The sequence below is a fragment of the Oryctolagus cuniculus genome, chromosome 10 (genome assembly GCF_964237555.1).
Source record: "Oryctolagus cuniculus chromosome 10, mOryCun1.1, whole genome shotgun sequence".
In the NCBI taxonomy this organism is placed as follows: domain Eukaryota; kingdom Metazoa; phylum Chordata; class Mammalia; order Lagomorpha; family Leporidae; genus Oryctolagus; species Oryctolagus cuniculus.
In genome coordinates this window covers 53,888,344-53,906,984 of record NC_091441.1, presented here as the reverse complement: position 1 = coordinate 53,906,984, position 18,641 = coordinate 53,888,344, and the positions used below count along the sequence as shown (strand labels likewise).

The 18,641-nt window shown below is 45.5% G+C and overlaps 1 protein-coding gene across 3 annotated transcripts in view; it reads left to right on the top strand.

Moving 5' to 3' along the window:
• LAMA3 (laminin subunit alpha 3) overlaps window positions 1-18,641 on the top strand; it is a 257,005-nt gene that overhangs the window by 184,959 nt on the left and 53,405 nt on the right. For all 3 annotated transcript variants that reach the window (XM_008261146.4, XM_051851337.2, XM_008261147.4), the window contains 8 exons: window positions 2,465-2,578; window positions 7,000-7,109; window positions 9,481-9,561; window positions 13,441-13,547; window positions 15,065-15,121; window positions 15,968-16,119; window positions 18,220-18,330; window positions 18,435-18,546. In XM_008261146.4, the coding sequence (XP_008259368.2) occupies window positions 2,465-2,578; window positions 7,000-7,109; window positions 9,481-9,561; window positions 13,441-13,547; window positions 15,065-15,121; window positions 15,968-16,119; window positions 18,220-18,330; window positions 18,435-18,546 (844 nt within the window). The remainder of the gene's footprint in view (window positions 1-2,464; window positions 2,579-6,999; window positions 7,110-9,480; window positions 9,562-13,440; window positions 13,548-15,064; window positions 15,122-15,967; window positions 16,120-18,219; window positions 18,331-18,434; window positions 18,547-18,641) is intronic.

Below are 18,641 nucleotides of genomic sequence, written 5' to 3'. Positions count from 1 at the left end.
AGATGAGGACGGGTTCCCAGCTTTGTGACATTTTGAGTTCTGGTGATTGATAAGTCAGTGGGTGGGCTGGGGGAAGGGCTGACAGCCTCCCCACGGTGTTGACTGGCAGTGTTTATTACAGGACCTGAGAGACTGCTCTCCAAAAAGGAGCTATTAACCACAAACCCCATGAACACCAGCGCACCTGGAAATGCCCTAGAGATGTTAATGTCCCAGGAAACATTGTGTCCCTTAGACACTAACCTTAGCTTTCCGACAGAAGAGTTCAGTGCCTGTAGGTTCCCAAATTCTGCTCCAAAGAAGATTTACCCACGAAGTAAGGTGTAAGAAACAATTAAATCCATGCTTAAGAAAAGTGATCCAAGTTTGTACAACATCTAAACAACAGGCTTCAGTTTGCAAGGGGCAGACTATCCAAAAATGCTGCTTTCTTTAAACTCTCTGGGTGCTGCATGGATATTGATGGATTCTTAGAAACAGATCCTACCGAAGCTTGAACAGCCCTGGAAAGAGAGAGGGATCTGATTTTATCATTAGCACTACAAAAGGCTCCTGGGAAAGGTTAACTTGAAAAAATATTGCTTTGGGAAAACTTAACTGCATACAAAATCCTTTTACTGAAATAACATACAAGGATACATTCATTTTTCACTTAAAGAGGAATTCTTCAACCTCATCTGGATTTTATGTAAAATAGGAGTTTGTTGCTTTCTAGGAGTGAAAAATGATTGAATTTCAGTAACTGACACATGCCCTGCAAGTCACATGATACAAAACTCTTAGAGTTATTTTTTCCTGCTTTTAATCAGAAGCAAATGAAGACAAATGACTTCATTGTATTTCGAACAGACTATTGTCCCCCAGCATGTTTAATTAAGGCTCTTACTCAGGCACGTTGTCATAAACTCACCAGCTGTATTTGTTTATTGGAGTAATTTGTTCTCTGCCAAGTATGATTATCGTATAGGCAGGTAATGCGGTGTGCGGGGTCATTGTAAGGCAGGTCTCACGTCCTAGTAGAGATTATTATTTGTTTGTGGATCTGATTGCACCGTTCTTGGCTGGATCCCGCTCAGAGGCATCTAACAGTTGTGCTTTCAGTGAAAGAACATTCCTTTCATACTTCGATTCTCCCTTGGACAAGCCTATTCACATAACACATAGGTAATCTGATTTCTTGCAATGTTCTTTTGCCTACACATGGTTCCTAATAGATGAAAGGAACGCTGTATTGGAAATCATGGTCTTGTGCACGACCAGTTTTCATTGGTAACTGTGGAAGAAGCAGCTGGGAGTGACTTGGAGGGTCCTCCCTGGGGGCACCTGAAGCACTCCCCTGACCCCCAACCACATGCTTCTTCCTCTTTTCCACCTGACCGGGTAGAGACCTTTGTGGCCAGGAATGAGTCAGAATGGGTTGATCAGTATTTCCTTTCACTGTAGCCTCAGAGTCTTACAGACATTAAAGAGGATTGGATAAGATTATCCTGCATCTTGGAATATTAATTTTTCCTGATAGTTTAGTGATAGGGAATATTGGAGATTCATGTAAGCAGTAAGGGCAACATCTGATTCTAATTTATGTACCAATTAACTCTGCTGAAATAAAGAACCTGTCTACAAATCTCTTTAAAGACAGAAATCTGAATAAGTTTTGGATGGCTGGTATAAGAACCATTGCTTTTTCTTTTCTGTTGGAGGCATTAATGAGATTCATCCTAAAAGGATACCAGCACATGAAAAGGAAACTGTAGTTCTTTTCATACAAAAGAGAAATAATAACTTGTATTATTATGCTGGAAGGAGAAAATATACTAGAGATAGAGAAAAAGCAATATTGAACAAGAAAACAAGACCAAGTCAACACAGACTCCCTCAGACTGCATCTGCGCTCACTATGGAGCAAACATTCTGGAACATTCCTGAATGTGAACCCAAGCACCTCCCCTCTTCCAGGGCTCCCTGTAGCCCACAGAAGAGTGAGTGGCAAGGAAGTGATTCCAAAAATTCTACTATGGTTGTGTAGACTCTGATTAAAACTCCCCACCACCTCACTCCTTCTCCTCTTCCTCCTGGACAGCTCCCCGACTCCCCCAAGCCTACACTTGGGGAAGGGGCAGCTCCCAAAGAGAAGTTGAAGTGATCTGTTCAGGACTGGGGTCCTCATCCTCTGGACTCCTCTGTCCCATCCACCCGGCTCCACAACAATTGATGTAGAAGGAAAAATGCCCACTCCCACTCTCCACCCGCACTCCTCACCCCACGCCCACTCCCTTGGATTTCCCCTGCCAGCACATGGAGACAAAGCAAAAACACAGGTGGCTGGGGTGCAGGTGAGGAATCCACACACACTGACTGAAAGGCAGAAGAGAGGAGTGAATTGCTTCACAGTCAAAATTGTCACCTGCTTTGGATATAACTGGTTTCTTCTTTGTATTGATTAAACACTTTGTTTGAAAAACAGAGTTGTAGCTCTGGATACTATCGGGATGCCAACGGCTTGTATGCTGGACGCTGTGTTCCCTGCAATTGTCACGGACATTCAAATCGATGTCAGGATGGCACGGGAATATGCATTGTGAGTAAATTGATGTTCTGATGCTACCAGCAAGCCATCTGTTTCCTCCCCATGCCCTACTCTGCCTTAAGACATTGTGTTACATCTCCCATCCAACTCCAAATAGCCCTGTATATGTAGGAAGGTCAGTGTTATCAAGCTGAATTATGTATTTTACATTTCATTTTTCTTTTACCTTAACAGGCACCATCAGAAAATAACACCTGTCTGAACAATTACACCTTTGCTTCTAAATCCCTGCCTCATTAAATATTGAGAGGTGGATATTGAGAGGTGGATCCTGGGACACAACTCTTGCCAGGGTGTAATGAATCAGTCCCTTACCTGGGCCGCAGTTTTATTGTGGTGGGAGGAGGTTGCGAAGGGGGGTTGCCACTATCAGAAGAGCCGCAACCCAAGGAAGCAAGCGGGAGAGAAGGGGATGGAGAAGGGCTTCCAGCTCCTACTCAGTCGTGCAGACACAAGCCTTCCTCCATTGCCAAGACAGAGAGGGGTCACTGGGAGGGGAGGGCTTGGGGGAGGCGGTGCCATCTCCTCCCCTTCCTCGCAGCATTCCCAGGCTGTACGGCCCTGTATTGACTTCTGTTGTTTCTCAAAGCCTCAGGCTTTGTATAGATTCATTACTTAAAAAAAATGATCTGATTTTAAAATAGTTTACAAAATTCTCTCCACTGAAATTCATTTCCTAGGAGTCTTTTTCTTTCCTCTCCTGAATCAGAATATTTTTTATTCTGTTCCATCATCCCTTCATCAGAGTTCCCTTCCTTGGTGGCCAAGGCCTCTCCAATGAAGGGGAGGGAGGGAGCATCAGGACTCCCAGGAACAGAGCCCCTGGCTGTGTTGTGTGCTTTTGTGACAATGGCCTGTTCTGGCACGGATTTCCTTTGCATTGTGTGATGCAACTCGAGTGTCTTTCAATTCTTTGAGCTCCTACACTCTATGAAGGCAGCTCAGCCTGTCCCAGAGAGCTGCTTCCTCTGCAGGATGGGACAGGCCAGGACAGGAAACTGTTACAATGGGGCATTTGGTAGGATTGTAACCTTATAAGTTCAAAAGGAATGACAGATATTGAGAAATACTGTTTTTCAGCTCGTAAGTATTCCTATGTCACAGTGTATGCTTGAGACCACATGTTGTGTGTAACACAGGTAGATGCTTTGATGAACAGTGTTTATCTTGCCACTGACACATTCTAGAAGTCAAGTCCTCCTCATAAAAACTGCCAAAGAACAAAGGGAGTTTTCTCTGAAGTCCACTTACCTAGTGAAAGTCATAACTCGGAGTTTAATCAAACAAGATTTTCTTTCCCCTTCCCTTTCTCCGTAGCTGTGGGCACTAGTAACCCATTTATTCAGGAAGCCCTTAGGAACCCCCTACAGAGTATGTGCTATTATGCCAGGTATTAAGCTAAGTGCTGGGGTTAAAATCATCACACATAATCCCTACTCTCAAGAGGCTTGCTGTCTAGTGAGGAGCGTGCAGTGTGCACACCCATATGCATACGTGTGCCCCCTCATGTGTGCACACACATGCAGAGCCCATGCTACACTCAAAGGCAAGTAGCAGGTGCTGATGCTGTTCAGAACTGTATCCATTGTGTGGAAGCCAAGGAGATGGGCCTCGTTCTCAGGAACACTACTGAGCAACCCAGTACCTTTGAGCTGCAAATGAGTTTTCAGACGAAATCCACTACAAAGAGACCTCCACTTCTCAAGGTGTAAAGTAAATTTCTAAAGTCGAGGACCTTCACGCAGGTGCAAAGCTCCATGGCATTTTGAGAATCAACTCTGAAAAAGCAATGTCTTTGCTGGCAGGTAAAACAGCATGTGTCCAGCTCCAGGGGTGGGCGGCCGACTTCCCCTTCTCCGCCCAGGTCCCAGGTCCCGGCCTTGCTGCCTTCTCCTGACTCAGCTTTCTCCCCACATTTTCTCCCTTCTTCCCAATTCCCCTGCCTTCTACTGCCTCTGTCACCCCTTCTACCAATGTGTGGCCGTATCTTCCTCTCTGTCCCCATGTCTGTTCCCCCTTCTCCTCCCATCTTCTTATTCCCTAACACTCAAGCCCACCTTCTGCATTTCCCGGAATGATTTACCTGAAACTCACGGCTGCCTGGCACTCTCCAGAGGCTGCTGGTGGAGGAAGCCCTCGACCCTCAGTGCATCTCGGGGCTGCTGCCAGCTGCATTCTGCCACACTGCACGTCAGCCTCTGCCCTCCCACTGCTCCTCGCCTTGTCCACTTGCCACCATGCTAGTGCAAGACTGACACTCTGTACACTGTTCTCTGCACCTGCAATGCCCTCCACTCACGGCTCCACCCAGCTAGTCCCTCTGCTGTCCTCCAGGCACCCCGGGCACCTGCAGGAGGCTCTCCCGGGGCTCTGGAAAAGCCTCTTGCTCCCAAGGGACGCTGGCTCAGCTTTGCCGCAACACATTTTCCATATTGCATTGAAGTGTTATTTACAGGGTTATATTGCTCCTTCTGAGTCAAGGTGCCAGCCCATCTTTCATCCCTAGAAACTTGCACAGTTGGGCAAATAGTAAGTGCCCATTTGGTGCCTGGTGTCAAATGGAGCTGGGGAGCACATGCCATGGGAGTGTTTGTAGGCTCCTGTGGTATTCATTCATTCATTCATTCACAGTGGGACACTAGGAAACACGATCGGTAGATGTCACAAGTTTGCAGGTCATGAATACAGCTTCCAGGGGAGCTGCCCTCAACTGAGAGCAAAGGATCTTGCAGATGCTTTTATGGGACTGATTTAAGCAACACAGGGCTGAGCCCCTCCTCCCCTTTCCTACCTGAGAACGGGCGGTGCTCTGAATGTTTTCAGTTGCATGAAATGTCCCCAAAGCAACCCTTGCTTCTCCATGTTCTTGTTCCTCCCCTGTTTCCAGCTCCAGGAACAATAGACATAGAACTCAAACACAAACGTGCAGACTTGTTCTCCTTTGAAATTGTCATTTGGCTTTAAGAAAAAAAAAAAAAGGCAAGGTAAAGGGGAAAGGTAATGATCAGCTGGAAAGGGTGGATGTTTTGAGAGAGACTCAGGGCGCCTGAGCCAAGGACAGATGCAGGTAGCAGTGGTGTGTCATCTGCCCCAGCCAGAGCTCCCCGACACGGTGGACAAACCACAGGGTGAGAACTGGGCACAGGCGGGTTCTCTCTGGTGGTGATCAAAGTGAATGTGTGAGCAGCATCCTGCTGTAAAGACCCTCCTCATTTTCTAAGCTTCCCAATCCATATATTTATTGCATCATTTTTTATCCAGAAAAAAATATGAAACGGCGTCATACTAGCATCATAGTTTCTTTATAATTCTGTTACTCAGTGGTTCCTGGAGGACAGGTTTGTTTAAACTGAACAAAACAGGTCCTCTTGTGATACGTGTGGATATTGTTTACCCAGCCTGGCTTCAGACATTGCTTTAAAATTCATATCCCTTAAAGTTTCCTACTCAAGAACCACTTCTGCATACAGAGGTAAAATTCATCAACAGATTTTAAAAATCATACTCATTCCAAGTCATTTAATTAATGCATAGTATCTCTGAATGATCAAATGTCCACAGCAAGGGGAGATTTTCTGAATGTTTTTGTCCATGTAGATCTTTAGTATCAAAGCCACAGCAGGTATTATCAGATTAAAAATTCCACATAATGAATTAATTCAACACAGCCCATTAGGCTTTGGCTCAAAAGAACGCTTGGTTGCAAAGTTGCATCGTTTAAACACTTTCCCAAACAACTCTCATTAGACATTGTCTTTGGCATGAAGATAATTGGATTTACATAAATAAAATGCCTCAGTAAAATTCATTTATTCTTTGGGACATAAGTTGAGTGATTTCTTCAAAAACTATGCAAAGTTTTATTTTTACAAATTCTGTGGTTTAAAAACTTATTTCCATGTTATTGCTCTTCAGCATATCAATGTTAAGGGAAATAAAGGAAAATGAAGTTACTTTTCATAGAAGCAGTTCTAAAGGGAAGAGGGAAAAGAATTGATGTTTCCCCTGGACCTGGTGCACTTTACTTTTAAAATCTTCCCAACACTTTTGGAAAGTGAGCATTTTCCTAACTGTGCATTTAAGAAAATTACAATTGTTTGTGATTCTGAAGTCAGCAAAATTGGTTTATAAAAAAAAAAAAAAACTACAGAGCTCAGTGAAGGAACGTGCCCACAATTGCACAGCTATGAGACGTGAGAGTGGAGTTGGGACACAGCTGTGTCCACTGCATCAGGCTACCTGAACACCTGATGAAAGGCACCCGTCCCTGTGATCTGATAGACGGGAGCCATTGCTGGTTAGCAACCCGATGTCTGTGCAGAGTCAGAGGACCTGACTGTGGGTAGCACAGTGACCTCCAAAGCCCTTGATGTCCCAGGTTGCAAGTAACTCTTCCGCTTGTCTGTCCCAAGAACTGTCAGCATAACACCGCGGGGGACCACTGTGAGCGCTGCAAGGAGGGTTACTATGGGAACGCCGTCCTCGGACACTGTAGTGCCTGCCCGTGTCCTCACACCAACAGGTACTGTCCATGCTTGAGAAAGAACTGTAGGGACCGGAAGTAGCTTGGCGGTTGCCGGGGTCTGGGCGAGGGGAGAGGGACAGTGGTGGAGATGGCAAGTGCCTGCTGACGTTACAAGCCTGCTTCTTGGGGTGGTACATGTGGTCTAAAATGGACCGTGGTGATGGTTGTACAATTCTGTGACAGTGCTAGGCCATAGAGTTGTACACCGTACATGGGTGAATTGTACAGTGAGTGATATAGCTCCATAAGGCCCTTACGCTTTAAAAACCACAACAAATAGAAGTAGTCTCTCAAGTTGTGCTCCTCTGGCCTTTTCCTTTTCCTCTTCTTTTTGCTGGTCGCTCATGGTCACACAGTGATTTTCTGAGTGTGCATCACAGCAGGCCTTCAGAAGATGTTAAGCAGGGGCCCGAATGAGGGGATGGAGTGAGCCAACCTTCGGTCTTAGCCAAGGGCTCTCACATAAGGCTGGTGCAGAAGGGAAAAGCCCCAGGAAGAGGTGTTCAGAGATGAGAAGGTGAGGGGCTGGAGTGGGAGAGGAGAGCAGCGGACAGCCCAGGCTCAGGTCCTGAGACTTACAAAGCATAGCATGGCATCTGGATTGGGTCATCTGTATAGTGGAGCCTTGGGGACAGTGCCCAAGTCCTGAGTGACATGATCGGAGCTGTCCTTCAGGCTCCAGTGTAGCCGATAAGACTAGGTAGGTAGGAAGTCACCAGTGTATTCTCACGGCAGTCCATGTTCTCCTTGGACTTGGGACCTTGTCCTATTCTTGCTCATCACAATACATTTGCTGTGGGATCCAAGCACAGAACCACAAGGAAGACAACCAAGGGAAGCAAGGGTCAGTGTGAGAATCAAGCCCCCATAGTGGACAAGCTCGGAGACAAGGGTGAGCCCCGGAGGCAGCCCTGTTAGCTGCCCGGCATCAGGCTTGCCGAGGCTCTGGTCGCCAGAAGTCAGTGCCCAGCAGAGCTACCTGTAGTTGCATTTCTGGGATGCTCACCAGCTTTGCTCTCCGGTGTTTGATCCACCACAGCCTGTCCAGTCCTGCAGCTGCATTTGTGGAGGGATCTATCACCTGATGCTTGCCCAGACTTGTTGGAACAGCGCTGGCAAGAGCAGAAGGCAGTACAATTTCCACGGGGTGCTTGCCAAAAGCTTCCCATTTTTGGTTGTAGAGCGTGTTGTTGGCTTCCGTGAAGGTAAAGGGGCACGCGGTTGCTCAGGTTGAGCAATAAAACCCTAGGCTCACCCGAGACTCCTTCCAGCTATACTGAAGCCTTGCACGGCTGCTGGTTGCTAGCTGTCCCCAAGAGGTGACATCTGCATCCGTCTCATGGGACTTCCAGTAGGAAGCCCCTTCCCAGCGTCCACCCTCAGGTGTGTGACAGTGGCAGGGTCAATGGACAGACTCAGACACTTCACAAAGCAACAAGGGTTTTCCATGGTCTTTTTGTTTAAAAAAAAAAAACAAAAAACAAAAAAAAAAAACAAAAAAAAAAACACCTGCTTCTCAGCTCCATGTGAGTTTGGAGCAGGGGTGGGAAGCGCCCAGCCCACTGGCTGCATGAGACCTGTGAGATCATTTGGTCTGGCCCTGCCAAGGCAACCGCTGGCGGGACTCGAAATTCCATAACTCCATAGCAGGTTCATTTTTAAGTTAGTCATTTTGTAGGGCCAGCAAATGATGTTAGAAATATCTAAATGGCCCCTGGCCAAAAAAAAAAAAAAAAAAAAATTCCTCACCCCCTGGTTTAGAGCTAAAAGAAAAGGGATCAAAATTCTACAACGTGGCCTAGAAAAATATACAAATCACCACTGACTGTACCCACAGAAATACCAAGGCAGGCGGGCCGGCCCTGTACTCCATTCTGGGCACCACGAGCCCAGGCACCCCCCCCCCCCCACACCAGCAACTTTTCTTCCCAGAAGGCAATTTACGTGCACGATATAAAACCACTCATAAACAAGGAGACGAATTTTTAGAAGAACCAGAACTCTCTGTTCTTCTTTCTGCCTCGACTTGTTTTATTCCTTGCTTGCTGCTCCTGGAAAAGTGCTGTTGTAATCATCTCTTCCGCGGTGAGTTACTTTGCTCTGTCTTAAGGGAAGGAATGCATTTCTCCAAGCCAGAAATGAAATGAACGCCTTGAGTCCTATGCGCCACGATTTGCCCAGTGTCAGCTGAAATAATTCATCATTATCTCTACAAGTCTCGATGGGCAACATTTTCCTCACACAAAAAGGAGCGAACTCCTAGCTTTCAATTTTCCCTTCGCACCCCGCCAGCCCCTGGGATGGACAGCCGTGAGCAGAGGCTCACAGATGTCTGTTTTCACTGAGACCTCTTGTTGTCTTCTTGCAGCTTTGCCACCGGCTGTGTCGTGAATGGGGGGAACGTGAGGTGCTCCTGCAAACCCGGGTACATGGGAACTCAGTGTGAGAGGTGGGTCCGACTTCCCCTTTCCCCCACAGGTGGGGGAAGGGCAGGGCAGGGCATCGGGCACCTGGGCAGTGGGTGGGGCCCTGCTAGGTGCTGGCTCTGAGCTAGGGGTGGGGCTAGTAATCCTGAAGGCTGGAGGAAGGTGTCCTGGGACAAATACAAGACAGCTCACTTAGCGAATCATTAACGTCCTGCTCTTTCTTGCTTGTGTGTGTCAGAAAGCTGAGAATGAGGCCCGACATAGGGACATACCACACATGGCCCTGTGCACCGCCCAGCACCCATTCGTGTGTACCCAGCCTCCTTACACATCATCCCTGCTGCCTTCCCCCCATTTCTACATCCCCTCCCCCCAACCTGATTCATCCCCCTCCTCCATGGTTGTTCTCCCTCCCCGTGGAGACTCATTTCTGCGTACCCCACCTCCCCTGTGTACGCATGCCTAGTTACCTGTACGCACATGCAGCTCCATATACTTCTGCACACAAACACCCACCACCCCAGATTTCCCTGCATGCCCCACAACTATATTTGGAATTCTTTCCAGAACAGTATGCATTCTGTTTGTTTCCGAATCCTGGTGCCTTGTGTTGTCAGGTAGATGGTTAAGCAGGAGTGACTAGGGAGGGGGCCAGGGGCCCTGCTGTCTGCTGGGAGCTACCCAAGACCACCCACTTGGCAGGTTAGCTTGTGGCTAAAGCGTTCTGATAAAACAGGAACTCAGCCAGACCAGAAACTTCTAGTTAGGGCACATGCTCAGTAGGAAACAGTTTGACACCTGAGCAACCTTACTTCATTATATGATCATTAGATCATTATAACATAATTAGCATTGTGGTTTTGCGCCCCACCTCCACCCCCGCACTGGGGGCATTCCCAGTACATGCTGGGAAGCCACATATAAAGTGAGGTCAAGGTGTGCAGTTCCCAGATGTCAATCAAAAGTGCCAGTCGTGAGCATCGCAGCCACTTCACCAGTTACTGTCCCTCAAGCCCAAGCCAGGAAGACAGGCTGCCATGCGCTCTCTCTAATGTCCCATTCCTGCTTCTGAGCATATTTCAATGAACCTTTGGTTTGTCCCCACTTTCATCTCTGAACAATAATTCATTACTCCACCAGCGAAAAGAAACCAAGGCAAAGCAGCCACCGCTGGTGATGGTATGGTATTGTTCAGTAATATTTGTGAAACGAAAGGATAGACAGTAGAGTGGAAAAATGTAAAAATAATTATTGAGGGCCATGAAGCCAAGCTTTAGTCTTCATGGTCATGTTTTCTTGTTCAGCTGCTTTGCATAGGGCACTGCTGAGTATCATGAAACAAAAGTACTTAGAGTCTAGTGGGGAAAAATGTATTTGTGAAAGTAACAAGAAATGAATTATATTCTTACAATATTTTCAAGATATCTTAAAATTTACAACAATTTTAGAATAGAATTAACCCATGTTAATCATAAAAATGACATAATAATGCTGAGCAGAGAAACAGGTTCCCTCCACACCCCTCCAGGGCCCCTTTACACTTGTATGTGTTCACATTCGGTCCCATTCAAGTCACTTTACCCACAGAAAACCATTGTTGAAAGCTTTCTGGGTATTCTTTTTTTTTTAAGATTTATTTATTTTACTTGAAAGTCACAGTTACACAAAGAGAGAAAGAGAGGCAGAGAGAGAGAGAGAGAGAGAGAGAGAGAGAGGTCTTCCATCTGCTGCTTCACTCCCCAATTGGCTGCAATGGTCAGAGCTGTGCTGATCCGAAGCCAGGAGCCAGGAGCTTCCTCCAGGTCTCCCACATGGGTGCCAGGGCCCAAGGACTTGGGCCATCTTCTACTGCTTTCCCAGGCCACAACAGAGAGCTGGATTGGAAGTGGAGCAGCCGGGTCTCGAACCAGCGCCTATATGGAATGCTGGCACTGCAGGTGGTGGCTTTACCTGCTATGCCACAGCACCAGCCCTGCTGGGTATTCTTTCAGATCAATTCTATGTGCATGGGCTTTAAAAAAAAAAGGGGCAACAGGAGACTCCTATTTTACTTTGCTTAATTATCTCACCCAATGTTATGTTAGTAGTCTCTTTCTGTTTCAATAATATCATGACAGTGCCCAATGTTCAAATAAAAACTTGAGACAAATTAGATTTAGCAGCCTGTAATTGAGCAAATAATAATTAACAAACCCAGCAGCACCCAGAACCTGGAGAGCGCTCCACTGCAGAACATGGGGAGACAGCACTGATGGGCAGAAGATGGAAGGGAGGTACGAAAACAGCTCAACTGGTTACCGCTGAGTGTCTGAGCCATTTGAACATGGTCTGATCTTGGCCACCTGTGATTGAAATCTGGCTGCTGATTGGCTGAGACTCAGCTATTTGTTACAAAAGCATGCTCCTATGTGAAACAGCTTTCAGTTAGTCTATGGACTAAGGTCGCAGTTCATTATGTAAGGACTCAAGTACAGAGGCATTCTTAGGCCAAACTTAGTGTAACATCCCCCATAGGGCATACTGGCACCACAGACAGAGGCTTAACCTACTATGCCACAGCACTGTCCCCCACCCAGTAACCTTTTTACTAATTAGGGAGCACAGGGTTTTCTGTTTCCGTTCTACTTTCTGAAATGTAATAATTTCCAGTGAACCTATTATAAGATGAATATTTGATCATGTCTTATATTGATAGCTACCCTTTATTGAATGTCAGTTGTGTGCAGACATCGTGCTAGGTTTTTACTGCATTATCTTTTGTAGCCTTAGACCTCTGTAGCTATTATGCATTCTTTCATTCATTCAGCAAATGATTATCTGGCACCTAGGCATATATCAGTGAGAAAAACAACCAAAGAAATGTCTTTTTGGAACTCATATTTTCATGGGGGAAGTTGATGAAGAAACTGAAGTTCAAGGGATGTGAAAATAGCCCAATATCACACCACTAAGTGTAGAGACAGGGGTCCAGCCAGACCTTCCTGATCCAAAGCCCATGTCCTTTCCATTACATCGCCATTGTATTCATCACTAAAGTGCATTAAAATTGCCTAACAGTTTTTTGATGCAAAGTTTTAAATTAGAGGAAAAGGTTAAATCCTATATTCCCTTGATTCTATCAGTTCTGTTGATGATAATACATCAAACATCAAGTTAAGGACAATTTGGGAATGACTGGGCAGGGAATAGAAATTTGCTCATGGACACTGATACCCCAACTCCAGAAACATTAACATGCATGTGTTATAGTTCTTAAAAAACAAAATCTAAGAATCCAGGAAATACGATGTTCAGACCTGGAAGTCAGGAATTGAGTGCTTGCCACTGAATTATCTAGAGTACCTTTAGTACTGAAAGACAATGGCAGCAGCACTCCCAGTCACTCAGGCTCATTATATATGCACTTGCAGCAACTGGTGCAAAGAGGAACTATGCAGGCTTGAAATAATACAATAGGAAGGATAAAAAGAAAATCTTCGTGCAAAATATGAAACTATATGAACCTTTACATTTGTTTCTATAAGGAAGTTAGCTTTGAATTAAACAACATGTGTGTTAGATCTTCAGGAATGTAAGTCTCACATGAACTTCAACCACTCTTGATTTCCATATGGGTCAAACCATTGGCCCCCATGTGCGTTTTGTTCATCTGCTATTTAGCCATCATGGTGTTTGAGGGAAGGAGAGGAGCAACCCCCGCCTGCCTCCTGCCCTCACCAGGCTCACTCTTGTGTTAAACACCATTTTAATGTTAAATTGCCAGGGAGACACTTTCTTGCAAGGCAGTGCAGTCTTCCTCCCATAGAGTCACCATGGCCCAAACAGGAAGCTAAAAGTTCAGGGAATTGGGTAGGATAAATAAGGATTTCTTTGTATCTTTCTCCTCCTTTCTGTTTGTATAGGTGCGCACCAGGATATTTTGGGAATCCCCAGAAATTTGGAGGTAGCTGCCAACCATGCAATTGTAACAGCAATGGCCACTTGGGCAGTTGTGACCCCCTGACGGGAGGTAAGATCCACACACACCTTTGCTAACCTGCATTTATGAGACTGGTATAAAACAACAGGCTAAGAAGCCAAGCCCATGTCTTCAAGAAGCTTCCTACACAATCCCAGCTGACAAATTGCCCCTTGTTTTGAAAACTCTGGGAGTGCTTAGCTGGCACTTACAGTTGTGAGAATAACTTACTGCAGTTGGGAGGACGTTTTAAAGTAAATTGTTTCTTAAACCCAACTAATTAAAGCTAAAATAATGTCAGACCCTACTTTTGGTGATTTTTGCTGAGATTTTCCTTTGACATAGCAGGGTATTGTCACCTCATCTATCTTCATGAGTGCATCTAAATAAGTCAAAATACTCTTGTGGCAATACAGATGTTGGGGGTATGGACATGCTTTTTACATACCAAAGGAATAAAATTAGTGGAGGTTGCTATGTGCTCATCAGGGGCAACTCAAAGCAAAAAGGAGAGCTAACCTTTTCCCTCTTGGAGAATATTAATATGATTTTTCAGGAAAATGCAATGTGTTACCCTTAGATAAATCTCTCGTAGTTAGTGGACAAGATGAAGAACTAAACCCACACGTGTGGGTTCAATCTGAGTGATCATTTCTGAAGGAATGCAGGGTAAATGGATAAAGGCCCGGCTAGAATGGGCATTTATTGTTGTCCGGACTGCATCCTCAGCTCCATGTTGTTCAACAGTTGTGACTTGGATGGAGTGACAGAAGGCATGCTTGCCCAGTTTTCAGATGACACAAAGTTAGAGAGGATAGCCAGTGCCTCCATGACACATTCAAAATGCAAAAGATTCATGTTTATGAGAATTTCACACTTAAAGTTTTGCTGTGGCAAAGCTAGATAATTTTGTAGAGGGAAGAGAGAGGGCATATTAGTATGAAAACATGTGGTAGGAGAAAGAATAGAAGTGGTAGAAGGAGAAAGTATCCAAGGATGACCACAAGGCCCTCCTGACTATAGCTGAGAACCTCAACACCCAGCTGATGTGTGTGTGCCTGTCTCTACACAGCATCTGTTGAATTGTGGGACTGTTCAGCCGCAGGGCACTAGGGGTTTTGTCTCGTTCCTTTGTACTTCTTGCACTTAGCACAAGGCCCCATCCCACAGTGTATACACAAAGGTACTCAATGAAGGTTTGTTCAGTGTACTTGGATGATATTGGAAGAAGCGTGAACATGGAGGAGGCTATGCGATGAATAAAGCCTGACACTAATGGTTAGGAGATTTCCTTGATTATAAAAGCATGGCCCTCTACAGTGAGGGACCTTGGTGTGGAAGAAAGGGAATGTACGAGCACGGAGGCCACAGAAGAAATCCCAGCAGCAAAGCCTGCTGGGAGATAGGAGTTCCCTGAGCAGTGGCGCAGGAGAGGGAGGGAGAAGAGCGAGCCAGCAGCGCTCTTGGATGATTGGATGAAAAAAATCTTCCAAGATAAACTTCCCTGAAAACCAGGCTAAGAAACAGAAGAAGAGTGAGTATCTTCTTTGGTTATTTTCTGATTTCAGATTGCATCAACCAGAACCAAGAACTTAAAGACAGCAGCCCAACAGAAGAATGTGATGGTGAGAAGAGGAAGCCCTTACCCCTGTCCACTTTGGGGGGCTTAGTTTAAGATCTGTGAGACCCACGCTAGACATGTGGTGTCCAATCTGGGAAGGCGACGGTGGAAGGAGGCGGGAAGAGCACAGCTTGAGGTCAAATCCAGCCTCTGTTAGCCACCGGCTGACTTCCAGCAAACAGCCATTACTTCTCCAAGCCATTTCTTCATCATCTGTAAAACAGACCACAGCCTGAGTGCCCTTAATCCAAAAATGCAAAAATGCAAAACCCCAGTTCTCCAGAATCTGCGACTTTGGGAGCACTGACAAAATGCCACAGTGAAAAATTCCACATTATAAAATTTTGTTTCGTGCACAAAGTTATTTAAATGTATATAAAGTGCACAGAAATAAATTACATGTTTAGATTTTGTCCCTATCCCCCAAATATTATATATATGCAACTATTCCAAAATCCAGAACACTTGATCCCAAGCATTTTGGATAAGGGATACTCAACCTGTAATAACTAAATCTAGCTTATAGGACTACAAGGAAAATGCTTGTGAATGCCCACCACAATGCCTGGTCAAGTAGCAAGCACTCCACAAACAAAAGTGATTTATTATTATTTTCCCAAATACAAAATAAGCCATAAGTTGCACAGAGCCCTCCTTGTATTTCCAAAGGCTTCCCGTGTGTAGGGCTCTGCTTTTCTTACAGTCTGTACCCCCTGAGAAGGCCAGGCTTGTGGTTTCAGCCTGCAGCCATCTGTGTGCATGTGAACTGGGCTACACGGCCCTTGTGCCCTCCTTGCCTGCCTGCAGTTGTAGCCTGCAGCACTTTTGCCTTTGACTGTGGCCCCTGCAGATTGTGACAGCTGCGTGATGACCCTCCTGAATGACCTGGCCACGATGGGTGAGGAGCTCCAGATGGTCAAGTCGCAGCTGCAGGGTCTGCGTGCCAGCGCAGGTGCTCTGGAGCAGATGAGGCGCCTGGAGACCCAAGTCAAGGAGCTGAGGGTAAATGACCTGGGGGCCCAGAGTGGAGCCCTGGTGGTGGGAGGAGGCTGCAGGAATGGGCAGGAGAAGGGAGAGGCTGATTCCACTGATGGCTCCAGGAGGCTGCAGGAATGGGTAGGAGAAGTGAGAGGCTGATTCCACTGATGGCTCCAGGAGGGGCTGTTTTCCTTCTTTCTCTTGTCCAAATGAAGACAATTTTACTGGTAGAAACTGCTCATACTCATGAATACAGAGAGCTAACACTTCTAAGTGTTACTCATAGGATCACCAGATATGCCCAAGGAGATAGAGAGAGGGGAAACCTCCACTCACTGTATGAGCCTGCAAACATTTATTCAACAGATAAACAATGGTGGAAAAAGACACCCAACCAAAGCAGCCACCAAGACATGGGTTCACTTCAGATAAAAGGAAGAGGAGGACAATCAGAACATTCCTTTGGAAAATAGTATCCATTAGAAAGAAGGGAAAGTAGGACAATTGAGGGGTTAGGAATCCACCAGAAATCAAACAAGATGAGAAATCAAACAGTTATAAGAGACCCCGTTGAAAATGATGGAAGGGATAAGTATACTCATGGATGTTAGAGACTTCGATGGATGAGATAAAGCCTAGAGCAGACACAGTGGAAGAGGCCTTGGGAAAGTTTAGTGAAGTGTGTTTGGGAGGAAGGCTGAGTCTAGTGGCTGTATGTGAGTGTAGAACAGAAAGGCCATTCTAGAAAAATGGCTCTTTTTAATCCCTTCAGGGTAATTTTAGTCCATGGGTTATGGACTTGATAAAGAGGTGAGAGAAAAGCACGCCTTTACGTCTTGAGGACGAATGACTGCGTTGCGCTGATTCCTTGCTGCAGCCTGCACTTTCCGCACGTGTGCTCTGTGTGGGGCTCCGCTCTAAGCTGCTTTCTGTGCGCCTCGCCACCTCCCCGTGAGGAAGAGCGTTGTTTCTGTTTAGCACACATGGAGAAGGTGCAGGTAGTACATAGTGGTTCTGGAAGAATTCAGAATCAAGCCTGTGCTTCACCCAAGACTCCTCATAAGTGTTCTACTAACACTTCCACAGGGTGATGTGCCTCAGTGTCTATTATAACTAGTAGAATTCAAATAAAATTATCTTCTTGCTACATCACACAAACACTGATAACTCTGTAGGAGCGAGTGTGAGACAGGAACAGACATTTTTGATTGCTCAGGTACGTGGCATTTTAGAACATGCTAATTCACTTAGCACCAAAACCCACCCTACAGCTTACCGTAACAATCCCCAAGTGACTGCAGAAGGGGACAAGGGTTAGGGGGCTCCGAGACCTAGGCTTGGCACCCAGGCTTGTGGCTCTGACATAGAAATGGAGAGCATAGTAGTATCGTTTTTATCTTGTCAACTTTTTCAAGATATTAACACTTTTTTCCTAAAGTCTTGAAAATAATCACTGCTGCAGATATTATATGCAGCAATATCACCCTCTCAAAGCAATGAGGCAATTTAGTCTTATGACAAGGACAGGGACCCGCAGCCGTCGCCAGCTGCACAGCCATGGCGAAGTCACTCAGCTCCTTTGGGCTTTCATCCTCTCTTCATGACATCAGGTGTTCTCCACCCCGTGAGCTGTGACTTCCTCTCCAGCTCTGTTAGATTGGATTATTTGAACCTAATGTACTTTCAAGAAAGTAGCCAGAGGTAACTATCAGGTACATAAAGTAGCATTTCAGGTTAACCACAGGTTTTTAGTATTGCCAGCTTAACCCTAGCTTTTTAAAAACTTCATTTGTTATAGAACCTGGAAATGAATAATCAGGTAAGTAGCATCCCCCTCCTGTCTATAATGGGTCACTCATTCAAGTAAAGTATCTTTGATCTCCCAGATTTTACATTTTACAAATATAAAGCAGCAATGTAAAAGCCATCCAATTTACATCATCTCAATTTACATTAGAGAGTGGATTCTCCATGTTCTACTTCACAGAATCCATTTCCCCTGTGGACCAGACATCAGTCTTACTCAACAAATGTTTTCGTTTTGTTTCCACCTCTACCAGATTTGGTGGGATTTAGCCAAAGTGTCTAGGCCAAAGTGAGGTTCACGTAGGGTTTTACTTTCAGAATCGGTTGCTCAACTACCGCTCTGCCATTTCAAGTCATGGATCAAAAATAGACGGCCTGGAGAAGGAACTGAGTAATTTGAATGGTGAATTTGAAACTCTGCAAGAAAAGGTAAGGTGTTAATCACCTTGACTTTTTTTTTCTCTTACTTTTAAAATATGTTTTCTTTTCTCCATCCACTTAAGATACTGCTTATTAATCTATTATTCCTCTAGGCTCAAATAAATTCCAGAAAAGCACAAACGTTCTATAACAATCTTGACCAGACAACCCAAAGAGCAAAAGAGCTGGACACGAAGATTAAAAGCGTCATCCGGAACGTGCACAGTAAGGAGAGTCGCTCAATCCAGTGAAATGGTTCTCTTGTTCTTACCTAGCCCTTGTTGTGTGCTGGGAGAATTTCCCTTTGAGTTCAGTATTAC